At 37.7% G+C, this 22,410-nt stretch overlaps 1 protein-coding gene across 1 annotated transcript in view; it reads left to right on the forward strand.

Moving 5' to 3' along the window:
- Positions 1 to 22,410, forward strand: part of BMPR2 (bone morphogenetic protein receptor type 2) — a 73,474-nt gene that overhangs the window by 18,439 nt on the left and 32,625 nt on the right. Inside the window, exons 2-3 of the mRNA XM_031554282.1 lie at positions 2,434 to 2,644; positions 3,867 to 4,046. Of these exons, the coding sequence (XP_031410142.1) occupies positions 2,434 to 2,644; positions 3,867 to 4,046 (391 nt within the window). The remainder of the gene's footprint in view (positions 1 to 2,433; positions 2,645 to 3,866; positions 4,047 to 22,410) is intronic.

Raw genomic sequence — 22,410 nt, forward strand, 5'->3', positions numbered from 1 at the left:
AAAAAAAAAAATCACACAAAATGAAACAGGTTTTTGATAACCAGATCTGCCTGATTTTGATAATCAAATCTGCTTTGTAAGTTCAGTTCTTTTTAATCTATTTTTCCCAATAAGGGCAAATCATGAAAACTCATCCTATAGCAGTTTGAGCAGTCAGTAAACAAGCAACAACACGAGTGACCTTCGTCCCATTCTGCTATTGCACTCAACTGATTTAAAAACCTTCATAGTATCCCTTGGAGCAGATACATCGTGGTTTCACAAGAACCTGTGGTTCTGTCCTATTCCCTCTTGAAAATTATATGTCAACGTTAATCTTTTTCCTTTCTGATTTTCGAAGTTAGACAGCTCCTGTTCTCTTGCAGTAGTGGATTGCTACCCTTTCCTACATTATTTCTTGTCCAGCCCTGAGTCGTGGAGCAGGGAATGTAGGACAGATGCTTCACGCCTGGCATACTCAGCTGTTCCTGAGAATAAAAGTACTGCGTGCTACTGGCAAGGGCTGCTTGAAGCAGCACATACTGGATCTTAAAATATGACCTTTTTGTCCTCAGTAACTCAAGTAATTCTACTCATTTAGAAAGAAAGAGTTAGATCTGAAATTTGTGCAACGGAGTTTCTCAATGTACAGCTCCTGCTTTTAATGAATGTTTATTGCCTCAAAACTCAGGTTGCAGATGTAAAGGATAAATTGTATGCCAATCAGTGCATAGGAAGGCGGATGAATAACGTGGCCTAGGTTAGTGCTGTATGTGGAGCTGCGAGTGATTCAATTACAGTGGCTTAAGAAGTTCCTGTCATCTCCACTGACAGTTTTACTGCTACTAAATTGACCTGCTCAACTGATCATATATACCCCACCAGACCATTAAAAAACACACCAAATTGTGCTGTTTTAATTACTGCTGCTGCAGAATGAGCTAGGAGTTGCTGTCAGATGGCTTTTCTCAATGATATAGCTATTTATAATTGCCTCAGCATAACAGAATATTGAGTTTTGACTCTTTAATGAATAGCTTTATAAGTGAGACACATATCTGAATCTAGATTTCTTGTTTTGTCTTTCTGTTACCAAATCATCTGCACCAATAATACAGTGAAACAGCATTTTTGCAGTAAGTCTGCCTTGCTGAAACTCAGCATCTTTGGATTGATGCTGCAAAATGACAAAACAATTAAATCTCAATGAGGAAATATTTTGCAGGTAGCCAGTACCTTTAGTAATTGACAATAATTGTCTACAATTTTATTTTAAGTTCAGAATCACTTTTTCCAAAATATCACTTGTCACCTACTCAACCTTGTATTCTGCTCCCAATGCTTTCACATGAGTCTAAGAACAGGATGAAGTCTACTCGTTCAGATGCATAGTGCATCTTTTTCTGAGATGGGGTCTTTGCAGAGCTGTACTTCTGAATAACATTTATTGTGTTATAGTTACACGTCTGATTTTCCAAGCATTTTATAAAATTATATCCTAGTGAAGAATGAAAATATAAATAACATATTCACGAAATCTAAATAACATATTCACTACAAATGTAGGATTTATTTTTCTTGTTTTTTAAAGACTTTGTTGTTTGAATGTGTTTACTGTTCTCTTCCTAGAGAAAAGATGTTAGAGGCCTATCAGCTTGGTTGAGTCCTTTACTGAAGGCAACATAAACAAAAATTCCCACAGTAATTCTGTGTAAAACATCTGACTTTTTAAGATACTCAATTTCTGAAGCTTGACAATCAAATATTTTTAAAATCAGCGTGCTCTCTGTGATTTTTTTTTTTTTTCCTAAATAAAAAACTCAAGGATTTTCTCAGGTGATCATGTGTATTAACTTCTGTGCTCTTTTTGTACATAAAGTCTTCCTGCTGGATGTTCTGTGGGGATAGTCTTTGTAATTCAATCACAAATTCATTGGTCAGAGTTGCATGGATTTTACTCAGCTGTTTGTATTCCTGTTGGTGGTTGTAAATGTTGTGTGAAATAGCCCAAATTAGTGGGCTGCTGAGGAAAAAGAAGTCAGTGCAACAAGATGGATAAAATGTGGAAAAAATAGAGATCAGTGAAGGGGGAGCATGACACTGCTATAAGGTAGCACTGGGTTGGATGGCACTCTGAAGATGGTTGGCTTAGTTTACAACTTGGGAACAATTGAGTAACTCATGTGGTTGCTGAAGAAACCAGCTAAGAGTTGCATAACAACTGAACAAATGATGCAGGCTATGCAATGAAATTTTCTTCAAACATTTGCAGATCCATTTTGAAACAGCTTCTGAGGTTTTTCTGACCTCTTTATAAAAGTAACTTCAGGATTTTTATCTCTGACTGTTGGAGTACAGTTTGAAGAATGAAAATTTGTAGTTCACGATGGTGTGAAACATAGGTTTCCAGAAGACTGTAGTCTTCCTATAATTAAAGCTAAAATTTTATGAAAGAAGTTAGTGACAAAAATTTTTCTTTCTTTGTCTAAAGCTGCACAGAGTGAGGAGCGGCTGTGTGCATTTAAGGACCCATATCAGCAGGACCATGGAATCAGTGAGAGCAGAATCTCCCAAGAGAATGGCACCATTTTGTGCATGAAAGGTAGTACCTGCTATGGACTTTGGGAAAAAACACGGGAAGGAGACATACATCTCGTAAAGCAAGGTATGTGACATTTTTTGATAAGTGCACTAGTTTTTGCTACTCTTCAGCTTTTTGTAATATAGCAAATAAATCTGAGGATGCTCTTCTGCAAAATTGGTTATTTGACTTCCCATTTAGCAATTTTGAAGATGAACAGAAAGTTTTTTGAAATAAATGATTTCTGAAAGAGATTAAAGAGCATAGTATACAGTTAAAGGAAATAAAACTCAAATTACTCATTGTTTAGGATGTCCAGAGGAAGATAACTGTCTTGAGTCTACTTTAGTATACCTATTGATATTATGATAAATTCAAAAGTGAATGTCTTTTTAAAAATGTACATTTGGGTTGACTGGATGTTTGTTAACAAAGGGAACTACAGCACTAGAACAAAACTGTGACATACTGTTTGTTAATTCATTATTTTTTTGCTGAGAGCGTGATGGCAGGCAGGGGTGGAATGTCTTGCAGTGCTGAAGATAAGCTTTGATTTCCATTTTCAGGGACTCTGCTAGGTTATTTGGGTACAAGTTAATGTAGTATAACGTATGAACAGAATGAAAACCAGTTACCAAATGCGTGCAGTTTAGTTTGGTTGCTCGCTTCTGCCCATACTCTGCCTTCTTCTATTCCAGGCACTTGTTCATAAACAATGCTTAACTATCATTGACTGTATTTGAGAAGGGACAGTTGCTGTTGGAAAAGAAAGCCTGCACTAAGCAAGAAATAAGTTGTGGTAGAAGATTCCAGTAAGATTCCAGTTGACAATGAGAAGGATGGAATTGTTAGAAATTATGCTGGAAGCACCAAATTATTGATGTAGTCTTGTTTTCTAGCTCTGAGAAGACAGACAACTAAGTTACAGTTTTGTCTAGGCTGTGGATCAGATGGTAGTGGTATTGTCTTGGTATCAGAGAATTGGAGAATAGGATATGTTTGCTTAGAATGCTCGAGAACTCAGATTTTGTCATACTGAGGTAGACACCTTTGATGTTGATCTGTACCACTGCCTGTGTTTCTTCTTGTCTATCACAAATTCTGAAAGAAATTATCCAGTTGATGGTTTAAAAGATGGTAGTGAAATCATGAAACAAATTATGATAACTGTTTCTGCTCCATTGCAACATATAATTCAGTATTATATGGTACTGATTTCTATAGGTATGCTTGAATTGTCCATGAAATAAAATTAATTTAATGCCCCCTATATAAGAATAATTATTTAATTTACCTCTGCTTACAGGATGCTGGTCTCATATAGGAGACCCACAGGAGTGTCACTTTGAGGAGTGTATAGTTACAACCACCCCTTCCTTGATTCAGAATGGAACATATCGGTTCTGCTGTTGTAGTACTGACTTATGTAATGTCAACTTCACTGAAAACTTCCCACCTCCTGACCCAACTGATACAACGCCTTACAGTAAGTCAGAGGTTTCCATTTCTGTCATTTCATGGTTGAAGTCATTTAGAGAATGATTTTTCTTTTGTGCACTGTAAAATATGGAACGTGACCTTTCTAACGCAGCAGAAATACCAAACAGATCTTTTCCATGTGAAGTTCAATATGTTTATTTATTCCATGGTGCTCTGCAAAGAATGAGTTAAATGCTTACAAGTATTTGTTTAGGGAACTGCTGAATGCATATTATGTTTACTAAATGCTCTCTAATCTTGGGTGCTTGGGTGTTTGGATGCCTAACTGCAGAAGTCTGTGGGGATATTCAGAAGAATTCAGACTTGACTTAAAAACGAGCCAGGAAGTTCATTAAAATTCTGGCACGTTTGAAAAGTCTGCCATATCTATTCAGTTCTGTTTCATGGAACAGTCCTAAGAGAAGGTGATCAGGCCGCAAAGATTCTCTCTAACAGTCTTACAATGCTTTGAAATCTGACTTTTGTTTTGTATACCTCTGATAGAGATTAACTTTGACTTAACATTCAAAGAGTACTAGTTTGAGCAATTTAGTTTTCATTCAAATTAGATTATCTATATTTTTATTTATTATAAAATGAATATAGTGCATTGATCCAAATCAATATATTATCCAAATCAATTATTACCCCTTAACTTTCTATTTCAGAATGAGGGTCATGACTAACAGACACTCTGTGATGCTGGCTTCCAAGCATTAAGAAACACAGTTGTTTAACCTAATCTAAACTTCTGGACAGCCTTTTCTAAATACAAACTGTGAAGGAGAAATTGAATAGTGGCAGACTTGTAAATGGTAGTGCAACTGCTTCAGCATATTGAAAGTTCTTTGTCGTAAAAAAGTGGTTTGTGAAATGAAGATGACTCTAATGGGATGGCATTTACAGCAAGAAAAAAGCAGTTTGTATTTAGGAATGATAATTCAAAGAATTCACGTAGTGATGATGTTGATGCTTTCAAAAGTAGTTGTAGGATAGAGTTTTTACTAGCAGTTTTGGGCAAAATGAGGGCCTGGCATGTTAATGAGAAAAAAAGAAAAGTAGCCTTTTATTGGGAAAATACACTAGGTAAAGTGAGCTGGCAAGATATATGGCACCTTTTGTCTGATAATATTATTTGTACAGTAAGCATCACTGTTTGGAACTTTTTTCAGAGCTCAGTACTGTGCAGTGATGAACAGACACTACTTGATTCTGGTAATACCTGTGTGATAGAGCTCCTCAAATTTGACTGGCGTTACTACTGTGCAGGAAATTCAGACAGGAAGGAAAAAACGCATGTAGTTCCTTTTCCCTCTCTATCCTCGACAGTAGGGAGATAAAATTTCTATAGAACAACTTGTTCTATAGAACTTGTTTGTACTTCTCTAAGGGTAGATTATGGTCTGAATTAATTTATTGCATGATAACATTTCCAAATAGTTTTTAGATTGAACTTCTAATACTAAAAAATCTAGCCTGACTTGCAAAGTGAGAGGGAAAAACTTATTAAATGTGTAACACAGTCCTTAATTCACCCAGCTGTAATTGAGTGTTGCAGCATACGTTTCTACTGACTCAAACTGTTTTATGTTATTGTGTTGCCTTCCATTTTCATAATATGCAAATTTTGTTTTAGGCATAAGCAAAGTAGGTTGCTTTCTGGCACAGTTGTTTGCCTACACTAGCTGTGCTAGAGATGGAGATTGGCTGTTCCAGCACCAAGGATGGCCTTATTTACTATTCTCATACTTTATTTATAAAACTCTACTGCTGCATTTGTTGGAGACTGGGACGCTTCTGACAGTGTAAATTCCATACACACTCAGCACTGTGGAGGCAGATGTTCTAGAAAGTTAGAAGTATGAACAAAGAAAAAGGATTCTCCACAAACTTCTGCAATTTCTCTGAACTGGAGTTTGACTGTCCCTTTCCCAGCCCTCTTGACTCTTTCTAAAACCCATTTTGATGCTGTCCTCAATACTGAGGACAAAATTCTTGCACAAGTCCTATGGCAAATCTTCTGATTATTTCAGTATAACCTCTGAATTGTGCATATTCACTATATTTTTTAATAAGATGTTAAAAATATTGCATGTTGAAAAGATCTTCAATGACAGAAAATAAGCTACTTGGACTGATAGAACTTATTTATCTTGATGATGCCATGAATTTCAAGGCATGTTTGAATAGTATGTGGTTAATTGGTATGAATTAGGTATGAAGCCTAATGATTTCAGCCAACAGTCAATCTGAAGGATCTGTGCAAACTGTTAAACTCTTGAGTTAAAACTATCCCCCCAAAAAGAATAAAATATGAATTTATATGATCACTTGGTTGTTACGTAGGACAAATAAGAGTAGCTCATTGAAAGATGTAGCTACAATATAGATGTTTCAAGACTAGAAGTTAATTAGAATTTTTAGACACGTTAAGTATAACAAACCATTGTTCTCATAAAATTCACGAAGTGTTCTCACAAAAATTACGCTTAATTTTTATGTCTTTTAGGATATAGAAAAAGTTTGTATCATAACCATATCTTCATGGAATGGAGTACATTCTTTCTGTGTAGTTAATTCTCATTTTGTCAGAACACAAATACAGAAGATCCATCCTATCTTGTAACAAAATATTTATAAACATGACAAATAAGGTCAAGGTCTAACTGGTTTTTGAAGCCTTGAATTTAATCATTTCTGCTTCTTAATTTGCAGGTGGTAGACAATCATACATTTGAGTAGTCATAATATTATTTTGCTCTATCTTAAGAGTAGTCTGGAAAGATTCAAGTAGATATTAGTTGATTGGCTGTCCCTGCAGCTAGAATTTTGCAAATGCTATAGGATGCTGTGTAGTCTAGAGACCACAGTCTTGAGATATTAAAAATGAAAAGATTCAGTTAGCTGTTTCCTGAAGTGGCAGAAGTAGAGATTGGAGCATAGTGTTCATTTCAGATCTGAAGATTTTATCAGTGTAATTTAGGGCTACCAAAATGCAGAAGTTTCAGAATAACCTTGCATCCTCAGCTCTCACTTTTCAAGTCAGAGTGGGTGGAAATACTTTCTCGAGCTTTGCGAAACTACCCCTGGATAGATTCATTATTCTTACATCTTCTGTTTTCACAAAAAGAGCCCCACTATCTTACGTTCAGATAAGTATCTGTATATACCTTCTAACTTCTAACTATACCTTCTAACGCCAGCTATTTCTTTGGGTAAACGTTTTGAGATGTGTATTTACTCTATTGCCTTTGTCCAACATTTATTTTGAGATTCTTGTAAACTACCTGCCCCTCGTGTCTACAGAATACTTTCCAAATTCCGAGTTAATTTGAAGGTAACTTCATTAATTCTACGTTCATTCATAATGACCATTTAAACAGAACTTAAGCAACTAAAGAGGTAAATGTTCTTCCTCATTGGTCATTGATATATTGTTGTAATTAATCATTGAAGTTAAAATAACATCAGGATCAAAACAAAGAAGCCATTTTTAATTATGGTTTCTTTTTTTCCCTCAAGGCTGCATTCCTGGCACTGTGCATAAATTAATCTCACAGCAACTGCATGTTAAGTATACATCTTTGCATGGCGGGTAATGCCTTTGCAGGATACATGGGAAAAATCCCTGGCAACAAGAGCTGAGCATTGCTGGTTCATACTGTTGTTGAAACAATGTAGGTGTTTTTTTCCTCATAACAGCAAATGGTGGCTGTGATTTTTAAAGAACCTGAAAACTTATATTACATAAAAGCACTGAAATTTGGTTATAAAAAAGCTGCTGCCTCATGCAACAAAGGAAGCTGGTGTTTCTTTATTCTAAACTGCTGATAGATTGATTTATCTTTCTACTGTACCATCTTGGCCTTTCTTGGCCAGCTTCTTGCTACATACGTGTCTGGTTTTAAGTGCTCCCAGAATTCTGTGGAAATTTAGCTAAGGAAAGCTACCATTTTTAAATCATGTAATTATTAAAGTGCATGGCTGGGTCAGGTTAATTAAGGTAGTAATAGAAGGTTTTGATTCAGCTACTACATTTGAGAGGTAGCAGTTAGACTCATGTTGCTGTGGGCATGTGGCCCAACCTCGCTCCACTGAAGTTGAATTAGATCACGTCATGCTAATTTTGCAAAGTTGTTCTCTCTCAGTTCTTATCTTGGATTGCTTGTTCTGAGAGAGTAACATCCAATATTAATTTGTAGTTGAAATGCCTTTTCTTTCAGCTGGATTTTTCTTGGCAAGTGCAGAGCTTGGTCAGCAAAGTTTTTAGCGGTTGTTTGAGCAGTTCTTCCATTTCTGCGTCATGTAAGAAAACACTGTAAATGAACACTCTCCTATTTGTGTGGTACTTGTCCTTCTGATGATTTTGATGTATGGAAAATGGAAAATTACAAACCTTTGCAATATGTCTGACCTTCTGTTTTGAAAATGGAGGCAGGAATGATCCATATGAGGACTTAGCATTTACACCCTTGAAATAGCAGGAAGTAAATCAAGCACATCTTACACAACTAAGGGTTAAAATGCTGTATGTCATCAATGCATCTTCACTATGTTATGAGGCAGGGAAATGTATGTAGGAAAGTAGCAGTAAATATTAAGGCAGTAGTTAAGGGCCTAGCTTTATTGTGTGTAGGAGGACAATAATATGCCTCCTAGGAAGTTATTTACTGGGACATTGTAGAAAATGGAGTTACAAGGGGAGAAAATGTAGAGGTGAGAGTTGCTATGGGAACAAACAACCAGTATTATAGCAATTAGTAATCTTTCTAGATGGTTATGTAGAAATTCAAGTGAAAGCCTTAGTTTCTGTACAATCAGTAGAAGGTTTCGCAAGTCACTCAAGATAACAGGTAATGCTTGTTGAGTAAGTTAGTTCAGTGATTCTCATTACAAACAGCTATATCAAACGCAGAATCTCTTACAGATTGCTGTTAGCTGCACTTAACGTTTTAACTTCTAAGACATCATATTCTTTTGAGATTAAACTGGCGTCTTTACTGAATTTAAAATTAAAGCTTTGATGTACAATTGGAGCTTGAATATGAAGGCAAAGTCTACTTAGAAAAGCTGTACATGTAAATTTTTTCTCTTACAGAAACATTTAATCAGGAAGGTGAAATTGAAATGTTTTACTTATGCTGAAATTTAAATATTTTGGAAATGTTTGGAAATGTTGCAAAGTTTTTACTATGCACCACAAAGCTACAAAACACTGAAAACTATGTTAAATAAATGTTTGTTCTTATTTTAAATTGGAGAAACATTTCAAGTATTATTTTTACTACCAGAAAAACCGTAAGTTTTATACTGTGTTTCCTGTTGCTTTATCAGTCTGCACCAGATAGGAAAGCTGTACAATGTAATTTCAGAGCTCTGCTAGCACAGATCATTTTATGACCTGGAGTTTCAAGAACAAGAGCCTCTGTAAACTTCTTTTAACTAAAAATACCACAATTTTTATCTTGAAATATTGCAATAATAGTGCATATTACACAATTGTATTGATGTGTTAGTGAAGTGATGCACTATCACTGTACTTTGTTTCAGAGTGCTTAAAGCATTGTACTTCAGAGTCCGTAGAGAGCTTAACTCTTCAAGTACATGTGGGCATAACTTACAATCATCTGAACAGCATTGTAGTCATCTTTGACATTTCCTGTATATTTCTAGTACCAGGTGGCAAATATTTTGAGTTTCAGACCCAGTATGAAGACAAGAAGCATCAATTTATCTGAAGCATAGCTAGTGATATCGTGCCTTCTTCAGAATTAGTGAAAGCATGTGTAGTAGATTAACTAGTGTCTGTAAATAGGTGTTTCAGATTTGTTGCATTGTGCAGTTCTTGAGTTCTTCATTTGCATCTCTACTGGAAATCAGGTGCTTAGAGTTGGTATGTTTTGTGCACTTCTCAAAGTTTAAAGATACACAAATACCTTTGGTAATACATATATTGTAATGTGTTCCAATTTTTTTGAAATGCTGAAATTTTGAAATGCTATTTTTTGACTTTCATATTGATATTAAGAATATGACTTAATTAGCCTATATCTGTTGTGCATTTTAGAGTTTTATTGTGAATACTTTATGGATGCAAGGTATAAATAGATAAGACTGACGAGAATGGAACTCAACATGTAAATAACAAAGACTAGAAAAAGGTAGTAGTATTTTTACCTCCTCTCTCCTTAAAGTTAAAAGAGGAGCAAGCAAGATTGCTGTACTTTTTGTCGTTATTCAGATGCTACAATATACAATAAACATTATTCTAAACAAACCATACACTGCCTATATGTCTTGAGGGTGAATGAGAGCTGACTGGAAAGTGAATGGACATAGCAGGATGCTTTTTGCAGACATTTGTGATCGGTGGGTTTTCTGATATAGTAGGAATAGTAGACTTCTAATAAATGCTTTCTCCACAATTATTAAGTATTAATAATGAATAGTTACTAATTTCTAGCTCCTTTATTTCTGCACCCCTAAAATTTTAAGACTGCATGCTGTAAATCTTAAAAGTCGGAATGAGTTACATATGATTATAATTCAGCCAGGAGTAGTCATATCTGGTGTACTTAATGCTAAGATATGAGATAATTGTTTATAGCCTTGAAGTTTGAGTACAAAACATGAGAAAGCATCAGTGACAAGTTCAGCAGTTTGCTGTTCCAGTCTTCTGTGTTTTTAAGTTGATGACACTGCACTCGGTGAAACATTACCAGAGTGGGCTGCCCTAACTAGTTATATTGACTAAACTAGCAAGATATCGTACTCTGTTGGCATTACTCAGTAAAAGGTTATGTTAGACTGGTTGCAGTCCTCATATTTGATTTATTTATTAATTTCAACCATGGTTCTCCTCTGTTGTTCTTTTTCTAAAGATTGAAATGAATGGAGTTTAGATGAAAAGGAACAAGAGCTCAGCAAAGCTCAGTTACAAAGCATTGCTAGGTGCTGCCAGCAGCTACTGATAAATTCCCACCCCCAGTTTTGTCTGCTCCTGATACAGTGCTAGTGAGGAAGGTTTGTGACTGCAGCCTGCTAAAATAGTGAGAGGCAGGCTTGGGGGTGGGAATGCTAAGCACAAAACTGAACATTGCTTATAAATATTGTTTATTCTTGACTGTTCAGTACTAATAAAATTATCTGTGTGGATTAATATTTCAATCACAAAAAGCCTTCCATGTATTTTTCTTACTCCTTAATTGGACGTTTTCTCTAAGCCTCGCTTGTTACTGTAGTATATGCTCAGCTGGCTGACAAAAGTATCTAATCCTGTGTCATGGTTCTGTCTAAGACAATTTACACTCTCGATCCTGGAACTGTTTTGAAAGAAAGCTTTAGGGGTTTGGCACATGCAGTGCGACTGGAATAGTCCCCTGTGAGCTCAGCTGCCTTGCAGGCTCCCTGGGACTACATGCATACATCGGCACCAAGGAGCTCAACCTCCTGTGGAGAGCCAGGTTTGCAGAGTGGTACAGGGATGTGGGCTCTGCTGAACTGGTCTTTTATCATTGGTCTTTTGTGGGCCTTTTTTGATCAATTTCTTTATCTGGCAAATATGGTGAGCCTGAAAATCCTATATGTGTTAATTTCTAGCTACTGTCTTTATGAAATGATGTGCAGTGACTTTTCAAATGAGAGATTACCAGGAGGTAAACCAACAGCGGTGTTTTAGAGTCTAGTAAATAAATCCTCTAGGTTTTTAATAATGCAATAAGCTGCTCATAGGAGTATTTGAATTGTTTTTAGACCAAGTGTTCTTAAAGCAGCTTGAATTCAGTCAGTCAGATGTCAGTGGGCTCCCGCAGAGGCAGGCATGGAGCAGGCCACCTTTCTGCCAGGGGCTGGGGGTCGCAGCCAAGGGCAGCACCTTGTTCGGGCCCCCCAGATCTTCTGTTGGGAGTATAACCAAGGGCAGGAGCTGTATTTCGTGGGAGCTAGAGTTTGTCTTCTTCCATCTTGTCAGGCAAAATCTCTTTATGTGGAAGGATACTGAGAATCAAGATTTTATTCATTTATTTATTCATTCCTTATGAAGAAGGGCTTACATCCTTTTCATTAATAAAGTGAATGGCGAATTCCAGTGAGTGCTTCAGGTACTGAATTGTGAATGAGCAACTGGCTGTATAATTAGAACATGGAGTTTTATAACTGGGTGTCTAGCTCCTGAGAAGGTGCATGTGTCATCCAGACTACTGGCATCTCCATTTCGTTTTTAGGAACTGAGCTGTCTGGAATGTTCTGAAGACACAGATCTGAGGTGTTCTGTTGTCTTTTTGGCTAACAAGAACCATGGGCTCAAAAGAACAGACAGGAGATCATAGAGCACCCAGGGGAGCCCCGACAGACAGGAAAGCATCATGTCAGTGTGCTCCTAAATTTTCAGTTCAGTGCTGTTGTTTTGTTGCTATCTAAACAGGAGATGATGACAGAGAAATCTTCACAAAGACACCAGTGAATGCAATTATGCTGTTGAAAGAGATTCAAGATGATAATAAAAACCTATTTGTGTTGATTTTATAAACAGGAATGCTGACTGTTGTTAGTAAATTAGAGTGAAGGAAATTAATGAAAGTGCATGTAGTAGATATGTATGAAATACGAAGAATACAGTTCCTCTATCTGTAATTTCTTCTGTATATGTGTACTGAAACTTCCTGTGTTTCTTTGTTTTGAAGTATTTGTGTGCATTACTCTTTCCTGACACATTGCAGTTGGGGTGTTACTTCTGTGTTTTTTGAAATAGTTGTTGATACATACCATGCATTATTATTTTCACTGTTTCATATTTAATAAATAAAATGAACAGTGCCTCATTGTAATGGATGCTAGTTGTCAACAACTCCTATTTTAGTGTAATCTGCAACTTTACTAAGTGTGCAAGTCCTCTATTGAGATCATTTATATAAACACTAGAAAGAAGCCTAACATGAAGTCAGAAGAAATCAACCAGTGGCTGGTCACCAGCCTGTTGTAACCCCATTTACTCTAGTTATTGGAGCCCAGCCCATCATCCAATTCTTCATGTTGTATATTTGTCTAGCTGTATGCTGGACATTTTGTCCAGAAGGATAGTGTGAGAAACAGTATTGAAATTCAAAAAGATTTCATCAACCGGCTTTTCTTGGTTGCCTAAGTGAATAACCATGTCATAAAAGGGAATTACATTTGTTAAACAGGGCATTTCCATTGTGAACCCATGTTGTCAATGACCAGTGTCTGTGTTTTTCAGGCGTTTTTCAATAACTCCCACAATAGTCCTCTACATAATTTTGGTACACCAAAATGGAATACGTTTCCTCACCCCTGCAGGTATACCCTATCCTTTTAGGTGTTCAAGGTAAGGTTGGATGAGGCTTCAAGCAGCCTAACATATTGTTTGGCAACCCAACTCGGCTCATGGAAGGAGGGAGGGTTGTGACTAAATGATCATTAGAGTCCTTCCATTGCAAGCCATTCTATGATTGCATGTGAGTGGAGTGATGGTGTGTGTTTGTGTGTGTGAAACACTTTCCCTTGTTGCAATTCTCATTTTGACTGAATTTCTGAGAGGAGATAAAGTTTTTAATCTCAGCTCTTGGGGGATTGCAGAATATATGATTTTGGCTGTCATACTTTCCATGTCGGAATAGGTCTGGATCTTTTGAATAGTGAATGTAATCAAATTTGTGTAGAAAGTTTATATATCTCTTTTGATCATCTGTGTTTTCATTTGGGACGTTAAGATATTTATTGTGCAACATATTTGATAATTTGAAATGAATATGTTAGTCGTAGAATCTAACTTAAATTCTAGTTTATTTCAGTTAATTTGGGTATTACACTTTTATACGTTAGTTGTGCAGATATGTCTAAAGGAGAGAAGTTAGAAATTCTATTTGAAAGGGCAAGTAAATAGTAAAGAGGGAAGTGTGAAGATTTAACATTGCTGTAGCTTTTTTATTTTAGCATTGAAGGTGAGATTTGGCATTTTCAGAGACATGAGGGAGGTCTTAATTTTCTAAGACACAATAGAAAATTGCGTTGAGTCTGAACTGAAGCATTTAATACTTTTGAATACCTTTGAAGGTTCCACTAAGATTGTTTCAGTAGATTGTTTTATGCATCCTTAAGTTTAATCTTAATAAATATTGCATGTAACCTTCTTGGTGCCAGACCAGTTATTTCATGAAAGTTTCTAAAGTATCTATGATAATATTACACAGCTTTTTACTTTGGCCTGGATTTTGCCTTCCTTTAGGCTGGTGGTAGCATGAAGCTCATTTAGAAGTGTCTGCAAGCCTGTAAATATTTTCCTAGGTTAGCAAAAAAATTCCTTGTTCTAGACATTTGTATTGACTTTAAACTAAATATAGTATGAGCAAGGGTAAGGGATCGTTGCAGACTGCATAAAAGCACTTTTCACTATAGTAACACTTGGAACAGGAAGAGTGCTAGATGACTCTTTCCTATGGAGAACCAAAATATTCCCATGTATGTCGATGTGTGCACAAGCAAGATGTGTGTGTCTGAGGAATACATGGTGCTCTCGCTAGCCCTAGCCAGACCTTCTGTGTGGAGCCACTAAGACCATTGTTGCTTTGTCATAGTTCTGTTTCTCCCATTAAAGAAGTAACTCACCATAAGAGTAGTTAGAAAAGTAGTTTTAAAATTCAACAAGTTAGTATGAATGTTATAAAACATAAGCATGAACTCCTGGAAAGTAGTTATCTAAACTGCAGTTCATGCTAAGTGATTATACTTTAGGTGTTGTTCTTTTTCCCTCCATTTCTGTTCTCTGTGGATATAATTGCAGCAAGTAAGACAAAATGGATGGTGCTGATTGAGCTATTGTGAATTACATGTAGCAGTGTTCTTCCTCTGAGTGCAGGTTGAGACACTGCTGTCTCCAAGATGGCATGGGAAAGCAGAGAAAGCTTGGTGAAAACATATATTGCAAAATAAAACACAGAAAAACACCAGCAGTCATGGCTAGATGAATATATCGAAAATATCTTAATTGTTTTTTGGAAAAGTTTTTAATGACTCTGCAGAGTAACTCAAGCTTCCCTGCCTTTGTGGACACTGACAGCAGATCAATCACACACTTGTAAGCAGTGCAAATGGGAAACGTTCACCACCGTGCGTAGGTTTGGGTGTGTGGAACACTGCACACACCCACATCGGACACTCCCAGCTGCAGAGCCATTCATAGCATCTTCGGAGCAAACTAAAAATGTGTGTGGGTGAAATAAATACACGCTGTAAACCAAAAGCGTTGCGCATCTCCTGAGAGCGGTGCCAGGAGCTCAGGGAGGCATGCTGTCCTCAGGCCTTGAAGCTCTTGCAGAGTTCTTGTACAGGCACACTCAGTGAGAGAGTGCCGTGAAAGACGTGCTCAGCTTTGGAAATAGGAGACTTCTTACATCCTGCCCTAAATAGAGAGTACTTAGCGTGTAATGGCAGTAGGAGAGTCTGCATCAAGGAATTGTTTTTAAACTTGACTTGAGATTTTCTGTGTAGCTCAGATGTGCTGATGTTTTTCTTGTTTTGATACAGATCAGTTAGATGTGATTTTTAATTTCTTTTTGTTTTTACAGAGACCACCAAGATCTGCTGAGGGAAGGAAGTTTTCATAGTAGGCTGAGAGTGTTAAATATCTGTTACAGAGACAGTAATGTTTAAATTTTGTTAGTGGAGGAAAACTCATCAATTGTAAATCCTATATGTTTTACCGACTATTCCAGTATAGACAAGTGAGCTAAGGTACCAAGATATGTCTGCACAACGACTCCCAACTTTGCTGGACTTGGTCCAGCACTGAATTATTGTGTGGTTTTAGAGGCTGTAGCAGACTCTGCAGAGCAGGGAACAGAAACGAGCACAGTCCTGCATTCAGTAAGAGTCCAGCTGGGTGGTCACCACGTTATTACATGCTAAGGAATAGAAGTTTTCAATAGCAGGGGATGTGCTGAGCTAAATATTTAATTAGCGTGCAAGGATCATTTATGTGTTCATCAAAGTCATGCTCATTTTATGACTGCTTGCTTGCTTGCTAAATTGTCAATTGGAAGGCTAGCATAAACTGCTAAATTTTGAGATTTTTTTAGCAGTCTGTGTAAGAATTCAAGAATCCATGTAATTTAGTGATTTACAGTTGCTACTCAACCAGGACCTAAAGCATATTCACTATCACAGTGATGTCAAAAGCATACCATATGATTGTTCTCTGTGGTATTTGTATTTGTAATTGCTGTTGTGTTATGTCAGTAGCAGTGTCTTATTCCCAAAAGTGCTATTGACACAGCAAAGTTCTGTGTTATGATGGAGCTCTTGAGTTTGGTAGGTAAGCTTTTCCATTCTTTTAAGATTATGATACAGCCAAATAATAACAAGTAGGTGCTGCTAACTGCAATTTTTTACTTCTACTGAAGCAAATATAATGACTTTTGAAGTTTCAGTGTCTACTTACTGCTGAAACGCAGCTATATTTGTTTTGTTTGGAATATAGTCTCTATATATGTTCTTGATAGTTAGCTATGCTATAGCAGTGCTCTAGACTCCTCAGAAACCTTCCATAGATTTGAAATTTTAAGCAAAGAGCTGTTTAGAAAGAAAAATAAATAAATAAACAAATAGAGTGCAAGTTGAAAGTATAAAGTCTATTAAAGTCCCCCATTCCAATTGACAGTCAGTTAATGGGGGCTATAGAATTACATATTGCTAAATCTGATTTAAGACAAGTGTGAAAATGGTGGGCAAAAAAATTCACAAGTCTGTTGTCTTAATTTTAGGTGACAAATACATATTAAAAGTGGGCAAATCTCATACTGTCTTTGAAATCTAAAAGTCCTTTGGTGCCCAGCTGGGAACCAAATGAGTCATATCAAAACCTTGGCTATGACTGCTTGTGTTTTGTGATGTGTTAAAGCAAGCACACCTGTCAGAAAGGAGTCATTCTCAAGTTTAAATTAGTTTTGTTTGACAAAAAAGATTTCTATTCATTTTGTGGGACTTTAGTTTTTTGCCATTCATTTAACAGGATTTCATGGTATGTTTAGGACTTGAGTAAATCAGATTGACAGAAGCCTGCTTTATATTCATTTTTAAAGAGGCTGTTTCCCATTCTAATTTCTATCGTTTGAAGCAAGCGTTTGTATAAACATATCTTCTGAAGTTACCAATCTTAAAATTTAATTGTATAATGTCATTAAAACAGTTAAAATCTGTACACAGGGCTGTGACAACATCAGGGTTTGATTTAAGAATTCTTTTAATTACATTGAAAGCATATTTAAAATAGAAGAGCTATGGATACGGTATAGTTTAGTATGCAGAAGGGTTTTGTTCAGTCTCTGAAAATAATCTAGAAATCACACAGATTGCAGCATTGTTAAAAAATCATTTCCATAGGATTGTTCAGTGTCTCCACGTTACCTATTTGAATTTGTGTTGAAATATTTATTGCTGGTTTGAAACAAGCTTGTTACTGTGGGGCAGACAGAGCATGTTATACAAGTAAGGCTAGCTGTATTTCTCATATGCCCACGGTGTAACACAAATTGATGGTTTTGATAGCCACCTTCGCGCTGGATTGATGTGCATTTGTTTTGGCAGGGGTGCTGCCTTCCAGATCTTCCTTTCATCCTGCTCCCCATGATCTCCCTGCTGGGTTTCTCATCCAGCTCACTGCTTAACATAACTGTGGCTGTGCCGTGCAGCTGGTGGCACTGCTGGGGTGGAACACGCACCTGGAGCAGGAGACAGGGAGCGAAGCTTGAGCTGGCACTCACGCTGCAAGAAATGAACATCAAACGATGTCTGCATTTCATCTGAAGTCAAGCACCTAGATCTGTAGAAGAATTTTTGCATAAGTGCAAACTAAAGATTGCTATTTATCATTATTGCTTTTTTCATCTTTATGTTGTTTTAAAATAATCAGAATGTCCTTTGAAGTTAGGGAAGTTACTGTTTCTACGTTGTATAACTGGCTAAACTAAAGCACAGAGAAACAAAGTAACTTATGTAACATCAGGTTATTCAATATCAAAGCCAGCTTTATAGTTCAAGTTCTGGAAAATGCTTCCTTCCCTGAAGGGGAAAAAATTGCATTGACAAATACATAACATATGCACTTGTGTGCCCTCATATGAGCTGTAGTTATGTATTTGAAGGAGGACACTTCAGCCAACACCTTGGAAACAGAAGCTGTGTGTCAGTGGAGACTACTGATCTTGCTGGGGTCTGCCTGAGGGGGCCATTCCCTCACTGTGTCCTTGTACCCATTGCCCTTTTGCCCACTGTGTGCTGGGAGTGTCTTTGCCTTCTTCTGCCATGCTCTGTTGTGTTTGCAGGTTTCCACATCCTTTTCTGTTTTTCTCTTGGTTTCCTTCTACTTAAGGATGTCCCCAAATACCTGCCATCTCTTGTATGTGAAATATCTTTGAGAAGGTGGTTCTTCCTGACAGGAGTTGGCTGAATCTCAGTGTTAACCAAGGGTAGGGTTGGAGGGAAATAGCCCTTGTGACGGTTTCTTAGCTGGTGAAAATATATCCTTCAGCAGGGGAGGATCAGTGGGTCGTTGGCCACAGGCACACAGACGTAGACATGGGTGACGACAGCAGAACAAGGAATGGGAGTGAAAGAGGGACAAAGATGTACTGATGCTGACTGAGAAGTGCCTATGTCTCAAGTAAAGAAGGAGAAGAGAATGTTCATTGCATTTCTCAAGAATCTTAGAGCAAGGAGGAGAGGGCTTTGGGGCTTTCCTTTTCATCACTCAATAGCTTCTAAAAGGAATTTCATCTGGGAAGCATGAAAGGGAATCTGGTGAATATTAGAAATTATTTGAGAAGACAACAGGGAAAAACAGGGAGTATGAGTGAGGATTAGGGGGAAAACAGAGCACACACTTTCCTCTTAGACTTCGTCCTCGTATGTCGTGATAGGAGAAGCTGGAGCAGATGCATACTTTGGAATACCATGTGGTGTTTGGGTTGGCATTAGCCAGACAAACGCTATCTTTAGTAACTGTTGCTAAAATATCAGACAGGTTTACCTCACTCCTTTTAACAGGTACTTCAAAATCTAAAGTTACAGAACCATGTACACTGTATGTATGTGCACTGTACCAAAAGTACAGAAAAATGTTCTGGAGTCAGAAGATCTAAGTTTTAATACCAAAATACTTACTAAACTTAAGGATTACAAATTAAGCTGATTTAGGACACTAATTCCAAAAGACTAGGGCAGAAACCAGAAGCGTTTTGAAGGGTTTTGTCAAACTTGTTCTCATATCATTTAGTATAGATCTTGGTTTTTCAGTTGAATAGATTAGCTTCTTACAATTGTACCCTAATTAAGATTTTGGTGCATGGCTGGGGCAGTGATTTTGGAACACCACACCACACAGTCATGTCTGACAAATCGGTTCAGTTCTCATTGCGTGTTACAAAAGCTGACAGAGGAAAAACATCCCAATTCCTCGCTCACTGGTGCCCAGCTCCAATACCAGGCTGGGAGCCCCACAAGCAGGGCAGGAGCAGCTGCGCAAGCAGCACGGCCTCGCTCTCTGTGGCAGCCCCAGACAAAGCAAGCGTTGCACGGAAGCAGACAGTGTGCCTCCAGCCTCAGCCGCGGCCTGGCTCCACGCTCTGTAAACAGCAACATCCGAGGCTCCGGCGTGGCAGGCAGTGGCTGCCCGACTGGTGTGCGTGCAGGAAGCGCCTGCTTGTACAGGCCCGGCTGCTCTGCTCAGCCCTGGCACGGCCCTCCTGCCAGCAGCCCCAGGCTGACGGAGCGAGGCAGCACCTCCAGCTCAGGGATGGCCATCCTGTGCTCACAGCAATCAAAGACGCAGAACGTGCGGGCGTGCTGGATTGCAGCTGCCTCCTTTAAAGGAATTTGCGGTTTTGGGTTCACATGCTCATATGAAAATACACATTCAGTGTTTTGATGTCATTTTTGTGTTTTATTTTTAGTAGAGCAATATGCTTGGGAACATTAAGAATATGAAATATGTAGCTATTGAGCCAGCTGGATTTCAAAAAACTTTAAAGAGACTTTATGAAGCATGCTTTTTTCTCTGTTGCAGCACATGCGTTTTTTTGTTCCAGTTTCTACAGACCGTGACCCAGTGCCATTATGTTGCTGCCGCTGTTAGCACATGATGTGATGAGGAGGAAGGCCTTTAGGTTCACAAGCCTTAGAAGGGGATAATGTAGATGTTTTTTCAGCCATTTTATTATTGAAAAAAAAATCACAACTATTTTATTCTTATATGGAAGATGTTCCCAGTACATGGTTTATTGTCCAAGTCAGCATTTGGTTAAGCTTGAGTGTAGGGTTCAGGCCTGCACTGAAGCGCCGTTTGCTTGAAGTAAGATATTTCTTTTCTTTCTTTAGTTAGTGAATGCTTAGCTGTGTCTAGGACACTTCAGAAAGGTAATCTAAATCCAGGATTGGTTTTGAGTTGCTGTTAAATTTACCTACATCATTATTCTAAGGGAGTATTCAAGCAGTGTTAGAAATGGCACTGAAAACTCAAGGAAGAAAAGGCAAAGAGTTGGGTTGAGTTTTTATCTACTCAGGAGTTATTCCTCCAGGAAGGTGACAGGCTGTTAATTTGTGTCCCTGTATCTACTCATCAAAGGAAGAGCTGTTAGAGATTGCATAACCCACCTCTGCCAAAGAAATTACCACACATGCTTAATTCTTAAATTTCATGCATCTGTGCAGCCTTCGGTTTTCAAAACAAAGATAATGAATCCAATATGTGCAGCCTGGATTGCTGGTAGATGCTCCTCTAGAAGAGGATGGGGACTTGGGAAGGGAATCCACCTCTGACCACTTGGGTACAAGGAGCTCCCTTTGAGGAAAGGCCCAGAGAACTCCCATCTGACCTGCAGACTGACCGCAGGTTTCCAAAGATGTCTGCCTGACTTTAGCTGTAGCAGACTTCCTTTGGAGCCTGCTATTGAAAATTATACAGCTTAAGCTGTAAAATTTGTATGTTTAGGCATTCTCTGAGGAGCTCAGGGGACCTGTGATGCACTGTTGCCAGGTCAGGATATTACTGCAGCACTTATGGGGATCTGGTGCTTACTGAAAGCCCAGAGAGTGGATGTCTGCAAGATTACCTGAGATTCTGTTCACCTCTGAGATATAAATAGAAATGTTAGGTATCCAGAGTGGAGAAAAGCACAAAAAGATGCCGTAATGGACACTTGATAACAGTATAATGATGATTTTATTTAAAAATATGATATTGAATGCAAACTGGGAAGATATTGGTGACTGCTTAAACGTTTTCTTCAAATAATGAGATAACTGGAAATAGTGCAAACTTTATGCTCTGAGCTTTTTAGTTTGCAGTAGAAACCAAGGATTTGCTCTTGAGTCTGGGCAAGAAACATTCATTTTCAGTTATGAAAGAAAATCGCCTTAGGTTTACTGCTTGGCAGGGTTGTTTTGCTAAGGAATGTCACACCATCTCTCACACAAAAATATTCTTCCCATTGTGCTTTTCGTCTGTGCCAGCACCGCATGCTCAGTCATCTTCCACAGAAGTTTCTTTGCTAACCTCAGCCATTGTGTACTCAGACGCTTGGATATAAAATAGTGTTTCCTGCTTGAACTTTGCTTTGATTTTTGATGATGGTCACGGTGATTTGTATTACATATTTATATCTTACTCTGTCTTAGATTATTATGGTTATTATATTGATGTGGATTTAATTTTATTAATAATTTGTCAAATGCTGATGGAGGGATGCTGTCTCACTTCAAATTTACAGATGCTTAAAACAGAAATAAGATAATAGTTGTTTCAAAGCATGTACCTATAAAAGTTTAGGTGCATGGCAAACATTTCCAGGGAAAGAGAAGTTTAGGAAATGCTGTTATTTTTTCCTTTCATTATTCACAGCTGGCCATACGGGCAGCAAGGTTTGCCTTGGGGAACCCAGCCCGTGGCAGTCGGGAACTTCCAACCTAAGCTATTCTGTAATTGGTTATTTTTATGGAAAACTGGAAATAGGTCCTGCTGGAGTTCAGTGTGGAGATCTGTAGAGAGTGACTTAAGAGAGGTATTGCAGCGCTGTGGTATCAGCTTAACTGAGAATGTGGGTTTGAATGCATTTAGCTGTGTGACTGGGTTTCTTTTTTGTGTGTTGAAAAGCTTACCATAATATCTAAAAGGCCACTAATGTATGTTTCTTTCTTACAAGTTTTCTGCTTAATTTTTTTTTCTTCTACATGTTCTTCCCTGAACTGAACGAATTTAAGATTCACTTGAAGTAATTTGAGTCATTTTGATATGTTGTTTATATTGGAGGTATTCTTGTTATTTACTCTGACATGCTGAAGACTGAGCTTTCACACTGCAGGAT

The sequence above is a fragment of the Meleagris gallopavo genome, chromosome 7 (assembly GCF_000146605.3).
Source record: "Meleagris gallopavo isolate NT-WF06-2002-E0010 breed Aviagen turkey brand Nicholas breeding stock chromosome 7, Turkey_5.1, whole genome shotgun sequence".
NCBI classification, from domain to species: domain Eukaryota; kingdom Metazoa; phylum Chordata; class Aves; order Galliformes; family Phasianidae; genus Meleagris; species Meleagris gallopavo.